General features: G+C 41.1%; 1 protein-coding gene across 2 annotated transcripts; it reads right to left on the bottom strand.

Annotated features, from left to right (window-relative positions):
- Positions 1-1,826: 1,826 nt before the first annotated feature.
- Positions 1,827-16,427, bottom strand: Gmfb (glia maturation factor beta). Of its 2 annotated transcripts, none has more exons than XM_052733428.1 (7): positions 16,269-16,427; positions 10,649-10,745; positions 8,986-9,035; positions 8,431-8,480; positions 7,791-7,876; positions 7,014-7,087; positions 1,827-5,509 (listed from the first exon to the last, which is right to left on the bottom strand). In XM_052733428.1, the coding sequence occupies exons 1-7, from the start codon at positions 16,269-16,271 to the stop codon at positions 5,438-5,440; spliced, it is 432 nt and encodes a 143-aa protein (XP_052589388.1). In that variant the 5' UTR covers positions 16,272-16,427; the 3' UTR covers positions 1,827-5,437. The 2 variants fall into 2 exon arrangements, with proteins under 2 accessions (XP_052589388.1, XP_052589389.1); XM_052733429.1 differs by having other exon boundaries at positions 7,791-7,873; positions 16,269-16,423.
- Positions 16,428-16,684: the final 257 nt, after the last annotated feature.

Genomic DNA, 16,684 nt, shown 5'->3' with positions numbered 1-16,684 from the left:
TTCTCTATGTAACACCCTGGCTGTCGTGGAACTCACTCTGTAGACTAGGCTGGCCTTGAACTCACAGAGATCCTCCTGCCTCTGCCTCCTGAGGGCTGGGATTAAAGGTGTATGCCACCACCACATGGCATACCAATAAAATTTTTTAAAGATAAAAGAACACTGAAAATTGCAGCTACTTGGATTCCAAGTTATATATACTAGTCAGTGGCCAGGGTTGGTAACTACTTCAAGATCTGATCATTGAGAACTCATATCCTTAATGCTAAATTAATACAAAGCTAGGAAAGTCAAAATAGTGTAACACTGACAGAAATATAAATATGCAGTGATATAAAATGAGGAATCTGAAATGCACTCTCACCTCAACGGTCAATTAAATTTAATAGAAGCATGTCTACATGTGAGTGTGTGAAGCCACCCCTCGGCCTCTTCACATCTTGTACACCACGAATTCCAGGTGGATCACAAATCTAACATGTAGCAGCTCAGACCATGAATTCCTTTCTTAAGCATTTTCATTCGTGTGTGTGTGTGTGTGTGTGTGTGTGTGTGTGTGTGTGTGTGCGCGCGCGCGCGCCAAGTACCTGTAGAAGTTAGAAAAAGGCATCAGATCCCCCAGAGCTAGAGTTCAAGACAGTTATGTCTAACCTAGGTGCTGGAAACCAAACTTTCCAATCCCCATAAAAACTCTGAAAGCACAGGATGCTCAGCAGGAAGACCTTCCACCTAACTGGCCCTTGATACAGCTACAGATACACTGCACTGAGATGTAGTGTCCAGACCTTCCACCTAACTGGCCCTTGATACAGCTACAGATACACTGCACTGAGATGCAGTGTCCAGACCTTCCACCTAACTGGCCCTTGATATAGCTACAGATACACTGCACTGAGATGCAGTGTCCACTCCCGCAAACCACTCTGGGCCCATGTTGAGAGCTTAGATACTTTCTGTTGTTGAAAACTAACAAGGATTTGGGGGTTGGGGGAAAGACATACTTTTTAGTGAAGGCAAAATAATGAGAGAAAAAAAAAGTGGTTCTTTGAGTAGCTAAGTGATCAAATTTGAGAAATAAGGACTGTGGCCAGTTCTCTTGAGATTTTTTTATGTATACAATGTTCTGCTTGCATGTATGGCTGCAGGCCAGAAGAGGGCACCAGATCTTATTATAGATGGCTGTGAGCCACCATGTGGTTGCTGGGAATTGAACTCTGGAAGAGCAGCCAATGCTCTTAACTTCTGAGCCATCTTTCCAGCCCCATCCTTTTGAGATTCTTAAAGACAGGAAAGCATTAATTACTCCTTTCATAACCAAAACAAATTGTGACAATTAGCAGATGAAATCACAAGTAGTACATGGTAAAGCAGCCACTGAGCATTTTAGTGATTTGGTTTGTATTTATCCATTCTACCAGACACCCCGGGCATATACTCTGGAGTCCAGTCCCTAGAGCAGGATGGGTCTTCAATGCATGATTATAAACAATGACACTATTTCCAATAACAGGACCTCTGACACGACTGCTTGGAGGCACACAGACCTCCTAACTTCTAATTCCCCCTTTCAAGACTAGCTTCATCGTCTGGAACCAGTTCTTCTGCCTCTACTGCTTTTCACTGACATTTTTACAAATCCATCATTTTTGCATCAGACTGTGTTTTAGAAAGTTTCATGTCATCATGTTTTCCTTCCAACAAGTTGCCCAAGGATTCCTGGTTTTCATTATTGTCGTTACTTGGTTTTCCCCTATAGAAACTGACAGGCAGGCATCCGTAGCTACAGAGAGATGGTGGAGGGCAGGTAAAAAATGAAACACTAGAAGTCCTTTCATGTTAGCATTTTATTGAAACCAGTACAAGCACCATGCTTACCAAAGGACTCCAAAATAAACATGCGGCATGAACTAGCAGACTGAAAGCACAGCTGAAGACATGGTGCCAATTGTTGGTGTTCTCGAACAACAACAGAGAACTGTCCAACCCACGAGACTAAGCCACCAATGTTTCAAGCCTCCTGCATGAGATTATATTGGACCATCAAAATCAGTGGGACTTGCCCTGGCATGTTAGTGAGCTCAAACAATATTCAAGTATTTATATTCTAAAACGCAAAAAATACCACAAGCTTAATGTAATTGTTTTAAACATCACAGGAATATGATCACTGATCTGAAATGTCAAACGGCCTAACAAGAAACATTTGCCTGGGAACCATCAGCATGAAGAGGCCTAGGAGTATTTACATTCTTCCAGAAATACAAAATAAGATCCATCCAGAAATGTTTGCAACATTTCTTCACATAAGTTGTAAAGGTTCAAACTTTATGGACTCCAGTATTATCAGTCTCCAAAACAAATAAGGAGTACAGCTATATTAACACTCGATAGAACTGACAGACTAGACTCTACTCTCTACTTCCCAAATATTGGCATTTCAACCCTTATGAAAATATCTATTCACTAGTCCATATACAGAATGATGCCGTCACACAAGTTTTACAAGTGTCTGAACATGTCTTTTGTGCACTTCCTCAGTTTCTATCTGGACAGGATGAGAGCCAAGTTTAATTTGGCAATAAAGTCCTCTAACTGGAAGCGGTTGGTGAAAGTGTCAGAGCAGGGTATAGTTTATGGCTCAGCTTGTCTCCTGACAATAGGGGACAAAGGGAGGGAAATGCTCACACGCATTTTGCGACAGATTATTTACTAATGACAAACAATCTAACAACAGCCCTCACACAAGAGAATGTTTAACTGCACTAGGCATCCAGATAGACAATTCAGAGTTCAGAAGTCCATTAAACAAAACAGTCAACCAGCTTTTTTCCTAACATAATTGTTTCAATATCAGAACAAAGTGATTACTGTTCAAAAGTCAGACATTTTGGAATTTCAGCACAGTAACCTGAGAATACCTTTCTTCATACGTCACTTCTGTGTCACAAAAACTTACTAAATACATACTGTGATTCTTAGTTGGTTCTGACATTAGATGCTATGCACAACTTAGGTAAGATCAGAAATTCCAAACCAAAGCTGACTTACAAAACAAAGAGGTTCCTGGAAAGAGTGGCTTCCAAAAAGGAAAGATTAAGATTTAAGGCTGAGTGGGAATGGTTGTTCCAGAAAGACATGGAGTGTAAAAGCTGGAATTATGAAATCTGGACATACTCTTTATGGAAAGGTAGAAAAAGAATGAAAATACTTTAAAAGAATGTAAAGGGAAACTTATATAAATATTTGAGAACTACTTTGGAGCATAAGACTTACAAACCTGCCTAAGGACAGACAGAATAAAAATGTTCTATTGATGCCCCAATCCAATATGCGGCCTTGCAGAAGGCACATTTCTTGGGAAGGGTCAGACAAGCTTAAAAAGGAAGCTGCTGACCACCCTCTGTGTTGCTGCTAGAGATCTGGAGGTAAGAGTCCTGTGTTTGGCAGGTCTAATTTCCAAAACTAAGTGAAATCCGCAAGCCCAAATGAAGTACTGCATTAAAAACGGACACTAAGTGAAATCCGCAAGCCCAAATGAAGTACTGCATTAGAAACGGACACTCTGGCAGCATGACTTTCAACAGAGTGCTCACGCAATCAGGTGAGACAAAAGCTTATTTGCTTCATTCAAAAAACATTAAAGTTACTCTCTACTTGGACCTCATTTGCCTTCTGTAGGATTATAAGCAAGCTATTCTCTAGCCTGTAACAAAATACCTATATGGTGAACTCTTAAACCTCTTGGGTGAAGTTTTCTCACTCTCTAGAAACCGAAATAAAGCAACTTTATTTCCATTCAGAGCCAATGCAAACACCTCCTCTAGCACTTGTACTGCTTCCTGACACACAGGTTCGTGAACACACAGCTAGGAATACAGCACACCCTATTCCACCGTGAAAGTTCAACTACTCTCCTCCAGTAAAGCTGGTACAGAGCCCTAAATAAGACAAATACTTTGCAATGAACACGTGCCAACATAAAAATGCTTTTGCTAGTTTTGAAATGATTTTTTTGTTTGTTTGTTTTGTTTTTTTGGGACAGGGTTTCTCTGTGTAATCCTGGCTGTCCCGGAACTTGCTCTGTAGACCAGGCTGGCCTCGAGCTCAGAGATCAGCCTGCCTTCGCCTCCCAAGTGCTAGAATGGAAGGCATGTGCACTACCACTGCTCAGCTCAAAATAATTACTTTCTTAATATAAAACTTTGCTCAGCCTCTACAGTCTCTCTACTTTTCTCTTTAAATCAAATTATGACTCAGCAGTTTCTTACATGTTTTCTTAAGTGTAACATAATAACTGCAAGTACATTATAAGCCTCACTTCCTAACAATGGTGTCACCATCTAACATGACCGGCTTTGTCCATATTAGAATTTCTTCTGACATTTAGAATAAAAGGTATGACATCTATTGATGTGTTATTAACTATGACCAAACTTTTAAATAATGCTTACATATGGCACAAAACTAACAGTAAATATACCCCAAATTATAACTCTCACCTACCATATATATTCACGACTTTGGGCAGACAGTTGGAATTTTAAAAATAACAAGTTGGTTTTATTACAAACTTCAGTTATACATATTAGAAAATTGTTTTACTTGAACCCTTTAAAAAAGTATTAATTTCACCAAATCTAGAATACTGGCAGTGTAGAAGTCTTAAGCTAATGTTAATGCTGACAAATCAAAGGCACAGTATTAACATATTAAACAGTGCTCACAAGACATTAGGAGATGCTTTATAGTGTTATCAAGCTACATTCTAAGCTCCCTATTAGTGACACAACCAGGAACGAAGCCCTTGATTCTATAACTCACCAGTTTCTAAGACTAGAATTAATTCTACTTCCCATAAGAAGAAAACCTAATAATCATAACTCTACCATAAAATCGAACTCCCAGACCTTAAGAACGAGTGATTGATGTAGATTCCACACTTGATTAAAAAGCCACAGGAGACCAAGAGCGAAGGAGGACTAGGGAGTGCAGCAGAGGCCTGCAGTCACGACTCCTGGCTCAGCGTCAGTCACCTTAGCCCATGAACCTGGCTGATGTGCCAAGCGATGAGGTGCTCTCTGCACTTCTAAACTGCCAGTACCCAGGAGGGGTCCAAGGAGGACCTGAGTCCATCACAGTCTAATACCCACCTTCCAATAGTGTCTGCAAACAGTCATTCCGAATCATAAATTACAGAAATTAGTCACCCCGGAGAAAAGTGGTCCAGCTAACAATGACAAACACAAGGAAACACTTCACAAAGTTCCATTACTATGAAGATGATTTCCCTTTGTTCAAACTGCACAAATGAAGTTTCTTTACTGCAGGAAACAGACTGTAAGTAACAGTGCATTTTTAGGCATAAATTAACTATTTATGTCTGGTTCCAGTATGGTCAGGTTAATACATAAATACTTTAGAAACACAGAAGTTCACATTAGTGGAAAAATCCAAGTTTCTCACGTAGCCATTCTTCAGTTAGGTCTTCAGTGTTTCTTATTTCAAATACCTTAAGGAAGGAAAAAACAAACAAACTGAAGTCATTCATATTCCATCACTTTAAAAAAAAAATCCCTACATTGTACTGAGTATTAAATACCACATTCTGTTTCCTTCATATTGGTCATGACCATGACTTAATCTGAGTAAATTAGATGTCCATTTTTGGTAATACTTAACTTCTTTTTGTTGTTGTTATTGTTTTCAAGACAAGGTTTCTCTGTGTAACAGCCCTAGCTGTCCTGGAACTAGCTCTGTAGATCAGGCTGGCCTCGAACTCACAGAGATCCACCTGCCTCTGCCTCATGAGTGCTAGTTGCGATTAAAGGCATGTGCCATCACTGCCCGGCTAATATTTACCTTCTTTCCAATGCTAAATACTTAAGTTACCAAAGTGTAGAAATCAAGATGGCATAAAACCTATGTTCTTTTAAAACCACAAATTCTAAAGTGGCACATACATGTTAAAAGAGCAATTATGTAAACCTTGCCCATTAGAAAAGACAGCCAAGCATACGTATGTATCTAAAATCAACCTAGCCAGGAGCTGAAGAAACATAAGGCCAATCTTCCACAGTTTGAGTATCAGATGTTAACACCAGCTGTTGACTAATTTGATAAGGCTACACTCAAAGTCCACAGTTAGAGTTACCCAGCAGGAATCTGAATTCACAGTCCAGAGAGCACAAGGCTAGAGGGAGATGAGGTATTACAGCACACAGATGGGACGTGGAACCAGATGTAAATCTGAATCTTAGCTCTAACTAACACATAACCCTAAGCAAGTCATTCATCTTCTGAACCTGCTTTTCTTTGTTTTTACCTTTAAAATGACACTTGTATTTGTGTGTGTGTTTGTGTGGAAGCACATGTCTGTACATATGAGCCCTATGTGTATGGAGGTCAGAGGACATCTTGCAGGAATTGGTTCTCTGCTTCTACCATGTGTGTCCTAGGAATCAAGCTCAGATTGTGAGGCTTGGGGGTAAGTCTCATTATCCAGTGAGCCTGTTTTCTTATTTACAGAAATATGATCGTCAATCTCAACACCTGTACAGAATGAGATTACAGAATTATAAAAGTAATGTGTACATTGAAATGTTAGATCTAGTACATTAGGGTGCAGATAGTATAAAAGACTTACTAGCTCAGCAGTTACCATGACCTTTTCTTTTCTTCTTCTTCTTTTTTTAAGGTAATCTCATTATGTGGCCCAAATTAGCCTTGAACTCATGATCCTTCTGCCTCAGCTTCCCCAGTGCTGGCTTTACAGGCATGGTTACAGTAGCTTTTCTGAAGCTGCTCACATTTTAAAAGTAATTTTTTTCTAATTGAATTATTTTAAAAACACACGTTGGTTCAAAGATTACTATAGTTCTCTTTCCCACGAATACAAAGCCTTATACTATGGACCACATTAGTCGACATGGCTTCAGCTATAGAGAATACATCTGGACCAGCTGCTCAGCTGTTGCCCTGTACTCTAAAGGAAGCATGTCCAACACAGATACTACCTTGGTTAGCTCAGCTGTCTGGACTAGCTTGTTCTTACTCCCAGCATACATCATCTGCTGCTCAGGCTTGCACCCTGGAAGACATCAGCACAGAGACAAAGGGTAGCTTTTGAAAAGGTAATGGTTTCCATTACTTTTATCTCTCACAAAGATTTGTTTAGGATTTCCTTTGCTACTAAGTTTACAAAAGCTTTGGTCTAAATGTACATGGCTAAACTGTGATTCTTCCACTGTACATTGCCTGCACAAAGACATACAATTCAAAGTGAGCAGATCATTAAAAATGGTTCTAGGTTTCCATAGATCCTGATTTTTAGAGTCTTGACACTTAAAAACTTTATTCAGCACTATTTTAATTTTGATAGTACAAGGACCATCTTCAAGATTACAGGTATATCACTAGTAACTTTTTTAAAAAAAGATAAACATAAGCATATTACCATGGTCACACAAAGATCACATACTTAAACAAGATTAAAATATATACTTCTGATTGTAAAAGGTGTCATTGTATTTCTGAATCATTAAAATGTATGATTTAACTCAACAATTATACTTCTAGGAATTAACCAGCAGAGGTAAGTGCATCCTGAGAGACGACACTTCACAGTACCTGCTCTCTAGAGTGTACACGGTATGTGCACAAACACAAACATCAGCTGACCTCAATTTAGGATATTCAACAATTTCATCTTTATAAATAGCAAAAATCTGTCTAGCAGAAGATGGTTCAATTGGATCAAAGCCAAGTACACATTATTAAAGAGACTGACTCACCAACAGGACTGGAGAAGATAAAACACAGAGGGTAGGAAACTCTTCCATCATCATGTTGGTATTTATAACTATACACAATGAAGGTTTTTCTCAAGTTAAAGAAATGAAAGTCACAGCTCCAAGACAGGCAACAGTCAACACTTGAGCTAATGAATGGCCTCATTCATTAAACACCACACTTTTGATATCGTTCTACAAAATAGGCCCCAAAGGCAAATTATAAAATCATGCAGCTTCTCAAAAAGAAACTTGTTAAAAGTCCAGATTTAATGTGGACTTTTTCTTTCTCAGTTTTTACTATGTGCACATTTAAAGAGAACTGTTTAAAAAGAAATCTAATACATCAACTTTCCTTTTTCTTATCTACTACATGCATACATATTTTAATGTGATCATGATGTGGAGGGGGGCCCTTTAAGATATGTTTTTATCCTTTTATTAACTTCTTAGTCATTCATATATTTAGTACTCCGCTCACATTTGTCCCTCCCTCCCCCCTCACTGTTCCCTCCTTCTCCCAACAGTCCCCCATTCTGTTTTCATGGCATATAAAATGTCTTTTGGAAGTTTAACAAATGGATTCATAAATAAAATCCTGGTGACTAACAAAACTCTTTCCAAACCACTTAGAAAAGGATATCGAGGTTGCCGCTCAGGGAGTTCATCTTTAAGTTCATCTGGGGAGATGCCCTGGCACCAGAGAGAAAAGAAAACTTTGAAGCATGTCCTTCCCCAAAGATCTGCTGAGCACCCATTCTGCTAAGAGCTATGAATCTGTTATCGCATCACAAAATTACTTCTACTAACAAAACACAGGGCTGAAGGACAGTGTTCCTTCTATGTTTATGTTCCAATTGTCAAGAGACACTGAGTGACAAAGCAGCACCTCAGAGGAAACAGGAATTCTACTAAACACTCAGTGGCTGGCGTTAGTTTGATACCACTCTGCACAGCTCATCAGTTAGGAAGCTAACTCATCTTTACTAGGTGCAGACCTCCAACACTGGATCTCATTAAAGCTTTAAGGAAGGCAGTTAAATCAGCAAGACCAACAATCAGCCCACGCTTTTCATGTAAAATTAGCATGTATTTAAGGAGGTCCAGTACTTGTTTTAGTACATGTAACTAACATAGCATTGTTTGGACAACAATAATTGCTTAACTATAGAAATTGTATTTAGCTCATTAAACAAACCTCAAGTTCCTCATCCAGTACCACCAGGCGTTTGTCCTTGTCAATCTTCACTACAAGGAAAATACAATATAAGTAAAGTGCGATTCTAGGTGACCTTGACTGTCCAATCTATGCAGCTTTAGTCTATATGAAGGGAGGGGAGCACCAAAAACTAAGACATCAAGAAACACAGCATAAACACATGTAAGTATTAGCTTTACATTTCCAGGTAGAATTCCCAACATGGAACATGCTTATTTAGACTCTTATCAACTCCTCACATGTACTGCATGTACGGAGAACTTTGGGACTCCAGCACAACTGTCTAAATAAAAGGAGACTTGAAAGACTAACTGACTGAGACTGTCTATGTGCAACATGGTTAGAACTGCCAAAGAAAAGCTCACCAGGGCTTAGGAGAAAGAAATCCCAAGACCCCCTAGCTTCTCCAACATTACAATTTCATGGCAGATGGTCATTATTCTAAGAAAGTGAATTATCGATTCAACCTCTGTTCAAATATAACTGACATAATCCAAATCCAAATCAGAGTAAACTTAGGTCCTCTATGCCTTTATTCTTTTCTACCTGTCTAAAGAGTTAACTATGCTTGAGTTTGCACTAAATTCACATTAAATTCTAAGGACATACACTAGGACTTCAAACAGCCTCATCTGTTGGGGTAAATGGCACTATTATACATTTTCCCCATTAAGAACCCTATCACCAGGGCTGGAGAGATGGCTCAGAGGTTAAGAGTACTGACTGATCTTCCAGAGGTCCTGAGTTCAATTCCCAGCAACCACATGGTGGCTCACAACCATCTATAATGAGATCTGGTGCCCTCTTCTGACCTGCAGTCATACATGCTGTATACTAAAATAAATAAATCTTAAAAAAAAAAAAAAAAAAAGAACCCTATCACCATTTAAAAAAAAAAAACCAAACAAACATAAAAAGGGGCTGGAGAGATGGCTCAGCGGTTAAGAGCACTGGCTGCTCTTCTAAAGGTCCTGAGTTCAATTCCCAGCAACCACATATAATGAGACCTGATGCCCTTTTCTGGCATGTAGGCACACATGCAGACAGAGCACTCATACATTTAAAAAAAAAAGAGACCCATAGGACCACATGAAAAAAAGAGACCCATAGGACCACATGATAATATTTATTTGTAACAGAACCAAAATTCATAAGGTGTCACCACCTGATCTGATACACACCTGCCTGATGGATCTCTGTTATGCAAAAGTATGACTATACTTTTACATCTTCACTCCCTCAACCTTCCTTCATCTTTCTAAATCATCTCCCATGAAGTATTAGCTACGAAAACAAGTAAAGCACTCTCCCTGAAACTAAAGTTTAGTGTAGAATTAGAATAAGGCTCAACGCTGAACTTTACCATTTAGGTGTGGGCAAATGTTAGCCCTCGGAGCCATACAAAGATTCATGGATCCCTACAAATGGAACCCTCATTCCTCAAGTGATCAAGACAATTAGCGTCTCCCGAGGGGGGGGTGCTATCTATGGCAACAGAACGAGCAGTTTCTTAACTTGCAGAGGTAACAGTGACAAATACAGCAGGTGAAGAAGAACTGTTGCGGTCTAAAGGCTTGGCACATTCAAAGGACTGTAAGAGAACACAAACTAACGTCAGAGTTTTGAGGCAACTTCAGCTTACTTATAATGGCAGCATTGTGGGTTTCTTTTCGAAAACGAAACTTTCTCAGCTTTTCCACTAAATCTTCAGCAACATCACAAACCACCAAAGACTCACTCTACAAGAGAGAGGGGGGATACATACACTTAAAATGACATGACTTCAATATTTGTGCATGTTAAAGAACTTTCAAATCTACCACCTTTTGGATCTACATGGGTTAGTTATACCTGTTCATCTCTAATACAAGCTTACTTTAACTTTCTTTTTGGTTAATAAATACTTCAGAACCCAAGCACACATTGACAAGCATCGCATGTGAAGTAGAGAGGAAGGGAGAAATGTGGAAGTGAAGGGCCGTCACCTGCGTGAGCATCTCACACTGCGTGGCAAGACGGGAAAATCATTTTACTGTTTGGGAGTTTCACAATTAAGAGGAAAATAAAAATAAACCTGACAGTAAAAATGAACAATTTATATCTTAGGTGAATACAAAGACATAAAATTAAAGAATGTGCCGGGCGGTGGTGGCGCACGCCTTTAATCCCAGCACTCGGGAGGCAGAGCCAGGCGGATCTCTGTGAGTTCGAGGCCAGCCTGGTCTCCAAAGCGAGTTCCAGGAAAGGCGCAAAGCTACACAGAGAAAGCCTGTCTCGAAAAACCAAAAAAAAAAAAAAAAAAAAAAATTAAAGAATATACAAAAGGGGGTTGAAGAAATGGCTCAGCAGTTCAGAGCACTGGCTGTTCTTCCAGAGGTCCTGAGTTCAATTCTCAGCAACGACATGGTGGCTCACAACCACCTGTAATGGAATCTGATGCCCTCTTGTGGTGTGCATGAAGACAGAGCACACACAAACATAAAATACATTCATAAATAAATCTTTAGCCGGGCAGTGGTGGTGCACACCTTTGATCCCAGCACTGGGGGAGCAGAGGCAGGAGGATCACTGTGAACTTAAGGCCAGCCTGGTATACAAAGTGAGTTCCAGGACAGAACAAAAACAAACAAACAAAAGAACAAAAAAGCCAGGCATGGTGGCTCATGCCTTTAATCTTAGCACTGGCGGGGGAGACAGAGGTAGAATCTCTCTGGGTTCAAGGCCAGCCTGGTCTACAGAGCAAGTTCCAGGACAGCCAGGGCTATGTAGAAAGACCCTGTCTTAAAAAAACAACGAAACAAAAAAGCAGGCAATACTCTGGTTACTACCCAGCCCACTGCCCCTTGTAGTACACTCAATAAATCTGTTTCCTTGAAAAAGAAAAAAAAAAAATTATATATATATATATATATATATATATATATATATATGCAAAAGCAGACGAAATAAATATAAAAGCCAAAAGAAATGCTTAGAGATTATGAAGAAATACTAATAGATCTTCCCCAGAAATCTGGCAAGAAAATCATTAAATGCTTTCTTCTTTCAGTGGTGCAATTTATTGCCACAAACAAGAGGAAAGAAGTAGTTTTATATTTTTGTTTTACTTTGTTTTTGCTTTTTGTTTTTTGTTTTGTTTGAGAATCTTGGTGAGTAGTCCAGGTTGGCCTGGAGCTTACTATGTACCTCAGGCTGGCCTTGAACTTGCAAGTCTCTTGCCTCAGATTCCTAAATTCCAGGGTATGAGTATTATATCTGGCTGTTTTGTTGTTGTTTAGTTAGCTGGTTTTGTCTTTGGGTGCATAGATAGAAACTATATGTGCATATACATATATCTGTGTGAATTTGGGCATACATGTGCCACAGTGTACACATGGAGGCTAGAAGATGACTTTGGGTGCTAGTCTTAGTCTTCCAATATTTGAGACAGGATCCCTCTGCATACTATGTGCAAAGGTTAGCTAGCTGGTGAGCTTCTGTGCATTCTACTGCCTCTGCCTCCCGAACCTGGCTGTTGGATCACTGAGATTATGGACACATGCTACAGTGCCTGGCTTTTCATAGTTCCAGGGCTTCGAACTCATATCCTTGTGTTTATGCAGTAATTAATTACTTTAAATACTCATCCATCGCCCCAGCCCTTGGCTGGCTGGTTTTTGACAGGGGATTTTCTCTTGTTGTCCAAGCTGGCTTAAACTTGGGATCCTCCTTGCTTTGGCCTCTCCAGTAGCATAGATATTGCAAGTGTGTGCCACCATGACATGCTATGATGCTTTTAGTAGGCAAAACTGCAAAATCAGCCAGGTATGATGGTGCACATCTTTAATGCTGGTACTAGAGAGGAAGAGGCAGAAAGATCTCTGAGTTTGGGCCTAGCTGGAGCTACAGAGTGAGACCCTGTCTCCAAGAAAGGAAAAAAATAAAATGAATGAAAAGAGCCTTCCAAACTACACCAATGTGGAGAACAGAATTGTGAAATCCTATGTATCAATCATCCAGCTCCAATCACTACCATCTGCATTTCACTGCCTACAATACATCAACAACACCCCAAAGGACTGTCTTACCCAGACATGTCTTACAAGTCATTCACCTGGCAATATTGCACCATTCGTCATTTGAAAGACATCATGTGTCACCAGAAACACAAACATAGTAAAGGTGTTCTGCTTTAAAAACCCTCCCAGAATTCTAGTCTCTCACCTAATTAGTGTTCAGATCTCCTCATTTCTTTACATTTTTTTACAGTTGGTTTGAGTCAAGTTGCAAAAAGTTCACTTACTTTGGACTTTTCATAGAGAAGTTTCCCCTTCTCTTTCAAGAAAATTTGGACACTTCTCATCAGAACCTCAAATCATTAAGGCTTCCAATTTTAAGTTAAAAAAAAAAAGTAATGGAAGCCTAGGTGCTTGATCCTCTGTTGGATTAAAGACAACATCCACTAAAGCAGGAAATGGCTATCATTTTAACTGTCTTTAAAATTCTGAACTCTGGGGGCTGGAAATGGCTCAGTGCTTAAGAGCACTGACTGCTCTTCCACAGGACCCAGGTTCAATTCCCAGCACCCACATGGCAGCTCACAACTGTCTGTTAACTCCTGTTCAAGGGGATCCAACACCCTCCTACAGACACATATGCAGGCAAAGCACCAATGCAAATGAAATAAAAATAAATACTTTAAAAAAATTCTGAACTCTGCTAATCAGTAAGATGTGACATGTATCATAGGATGTGCAATTACACAATCAATCAGGAAGTATACCCCAGCCAAAGGCACTAGCCAATAGAAAATAACCACTGCTGGAATATGAATTTTCAGTTTTCTACTTCTCTTTAGAGAGATACTAAGTCACAGGGAACCGCCTGAAGCTGATTCAATCTACTTTGATCAAAGATAGAATTAATGAAACTAATAAAAACTTTTGATTTTTATTTAGACAAAACCAATTTGACACCCTGATAATAAGAGCCACAAGCGTAAGCTTGACATCACAGGCTCAGAAACCCATGCAAACATGCTCAGTGTGTAACTCTATTTGTAAGATACTTGCCTCATGTGACCCCCAGCACGGTGGAAAAGGTGAAAACATGCTTTGATTTACTCTGTGTAATTCAGTGTGTTTTCTCCCTTCCCAATGCCACAACAAAGCCAAAAACCCATCTTACAAGAAAGACTCAGAAACCAGGTGTGGTAGCACGTCTGTAATCCCAGCACTTAGAGGCTGAGGCAGGAGGATCGATTATCTCTTCTAAAAAGGAAAGGGTGAGGGAGAGAAGAAAAGGGTGGGGAGAGAAGGGAATGGACTCAGGCTTAGCCAACTCTTACTCTTGTTTACACTTGGAAGCGTTTAAGAATGGGTACAAAGTTATAAAAACAATTCTAGGTGGCAAGTGTTACTTAGTTGAGCTCAAATGTTCATTTATTGGTGTGTAAGTGCTAGCTTACATTATAGACTAGCAGAGAAGAAATCTATATCAAAACTGGCACCTATGATAAAGGTTGAATGGAGAACCACAAGATGCTTTGAAACTGATGTGTGGTGAAGAACATCGTGGCCCCAGTAAAAGCCATCTAAAGTGATTCAAGTGAGCATGGCAGCCTAAATCATGAAATGACAGTGGGACTAAGGTGTCCACAATGAACGGGATCGAGAACCAAGGCTAGGTAATGGCCTGTAGGTACTCAGATTTCTATCCCATCAGCAAATGGAAGCTATCAACATGGCCACATTTGAATTTTGATAAGATCATATTTGTCATGATATGCAGTAAATGGCATCGAGCCAAGAAGAACATGGCAGCACCAGTGACCAGCAAGACCACTTCAGATAAGAGACAACAATGACAAGCAGCTGAGAGATTGAAGAGCAGCATATAGAAGTGAGTGACATCAGTTAAGTTCCTATGTCTGTAGCATGAGGCTGATTCCCGCTTCATGTTCCAAATCATCTCACCTACACTAACACCATCCCCATTTGGCAGAAAATGTAAGGCTTAGACAGGCTACAAGCATCTTCCCCCCAAATCAAAGACATATAGGTAGTGGACTCAGGAAGCGACCAGGTAGCCTGACCTTTACAGCTCTTTCCCTTAGCCGCTACATAGGAATTGGGCTAGATTCAATATGGAGGAAATAAAGGCTTACAAAGATTTATGGCTTGTGTAGCAGAAACAAATGGGACCTTTAACCAAGTTACAGAATTCTGGCTGAAGGAAGACCAGATGTGAAGGAAAAACTATGAGAGTTCTTTTGGGACAAGCTGAAGAGCCTCTGTGGCATCTGTGTGGTGCCATGCTTCCTGAGTATATTAACCAAAAAGTGGAATATAACTTCTGGTTGAATCTCAGCAGTAAGGTCAGAGATAGGAACTCACAAGTCAACTCAAAGTAGGTGGTAACCGAAGCCAGGAATTCAGCAAAGGGAAATACAATAGAAAATGAAGCCTCAGGATGGAGCCTAGGGCTCTTATGAGCACAGACCAGGAAATGGAGAGGGGAATCCAAGGGAAACAGATGCATCAGCAGAAGTAGGAGGAAAGCCAGGAGTTCTGAATCCCTGAAGCCTAGGGGGAAGTATGAAAAAAGGAATGCTTCAAGTCTGAGTTGTCAACACCCTGGAATGTGGCTTAAAGGTCGTAATGATGAAAACCCACGAGTTTCCTGGGTTCAGTGACCTCGGCAAGATCTGCTAGAATCTAGCAGCTAGATGGAAGTGGTTCCCAAGAGAGGAGTTAAGGATAACAACAGTGTTTTCCTGTTGCTGTTTCCATGGAACTTGGTCGTATTTTAAAAGGATCCAGAAGATCCCTGATGGCAACTGACTTAAATCTCCACTTTATTTTATGCTTGGGGGGTCCATCGTCAAGAGGAACAGAAGCCACAGCCCCAGGCGCCGCAAAACTAAATCTCTGACAGCTGCTTAAAGGCGAAACCAGAGACCCTCGGGTCACATGGGTTCCAATGGCCTCGACTGGAAGAATGCGGAGATCAGGAGCTATTCAGCGGGACACTGGGGGACGCGAGCAGAGCGAAGCCTGGACGAGGCCAGAATGCAATCAGAACCCAAGCGCTCGCCACCAACGCCGCCCCTCAGGCCCAGCCCGTTCCGCCGCGGGGACCACAAGGGCCAGAGCCCTGTGCACGCGGAGGCCACGTTCCAACCGCCGGCCCGCGGCCGGGGCGTCCTCCAGGCCGCGGCTGGAAGTCGGGAAGGGCCGGCGAGCCCGCCCAGCCCCGCGGTGCCGCCCTCCGCCGCCACTCACCATTTTCCTTCCGGCCGTCGGCGGCCCGTCGCCGCAGGATCTCTCGGGGCCCCTTTAAGAATGGCTCGACAGCCACCTCCCTTCCTGCCTTGGCTGGCACCCGGCTCAGCCCGTCCCCACCTGACTACGCGGCCGCTGCGGCCCGCACGTGACGGCGGACGGCGGGTGGCGAGGCCCAAAATTCAGCAAAAAACGCGTACGCTGGCGTCCCCTGTGCCTCTTAAAGGAAAGGATGTTCCGCCCTCCCAGTTGCCGCGGAAAGAGCCTCGCCTCGGTGCGCAGGTTCTTGGTGTCTTTACATTTTCTACAAGCCTCCACGGCAGGAAGTTCATGATGACAAACCCGAGTCAATGATTTTTAATGGTAAATGTGCGTGTTGATTACAGCTTACTTCCAGATTGAATGCTTTACAAACG

The sequence above is a fragment of the Peromyscus californicus genome, unplaced genomic scaffold (genome assembly GCF_007827085.1).
Source record: "Peromyscus californicus insignis strain IS unplaced genomic scaffold, ASM782708v3 Scaffold_12__1_contigs__length_115047231, whole genome shotgun sequence".
Lineage (NCBI taxonomy): Eukaryota > Metazoa > Chordata > Mammalia > Rodentia > Cricetidae > Peromyscus > Peromyscus californicus.
This window is presented reverse-complemented; position numbering and strand designations above follow the sequence as displayed.

Bases quoted from the DNA above. Each gene is read 5' to 3' on its own strand.
- Gmfb (XM_052733428.1), bottom strand. The intron at 8,481-8,985 runs GTTTGTTTAATG...CTCTGGTGCCAG, and splicing joins TACTGGATGAGGAACTTGAG to GGCATCTCCCCAGATGAACT. The intron at 7,088-7,790 runs GTGAGTCAGTCT...GATGTCTTCCAG, and splicing joins TATCTTCTCCAGTCCTGTTG to GGTGCAAGCCTGAGCAGCAG.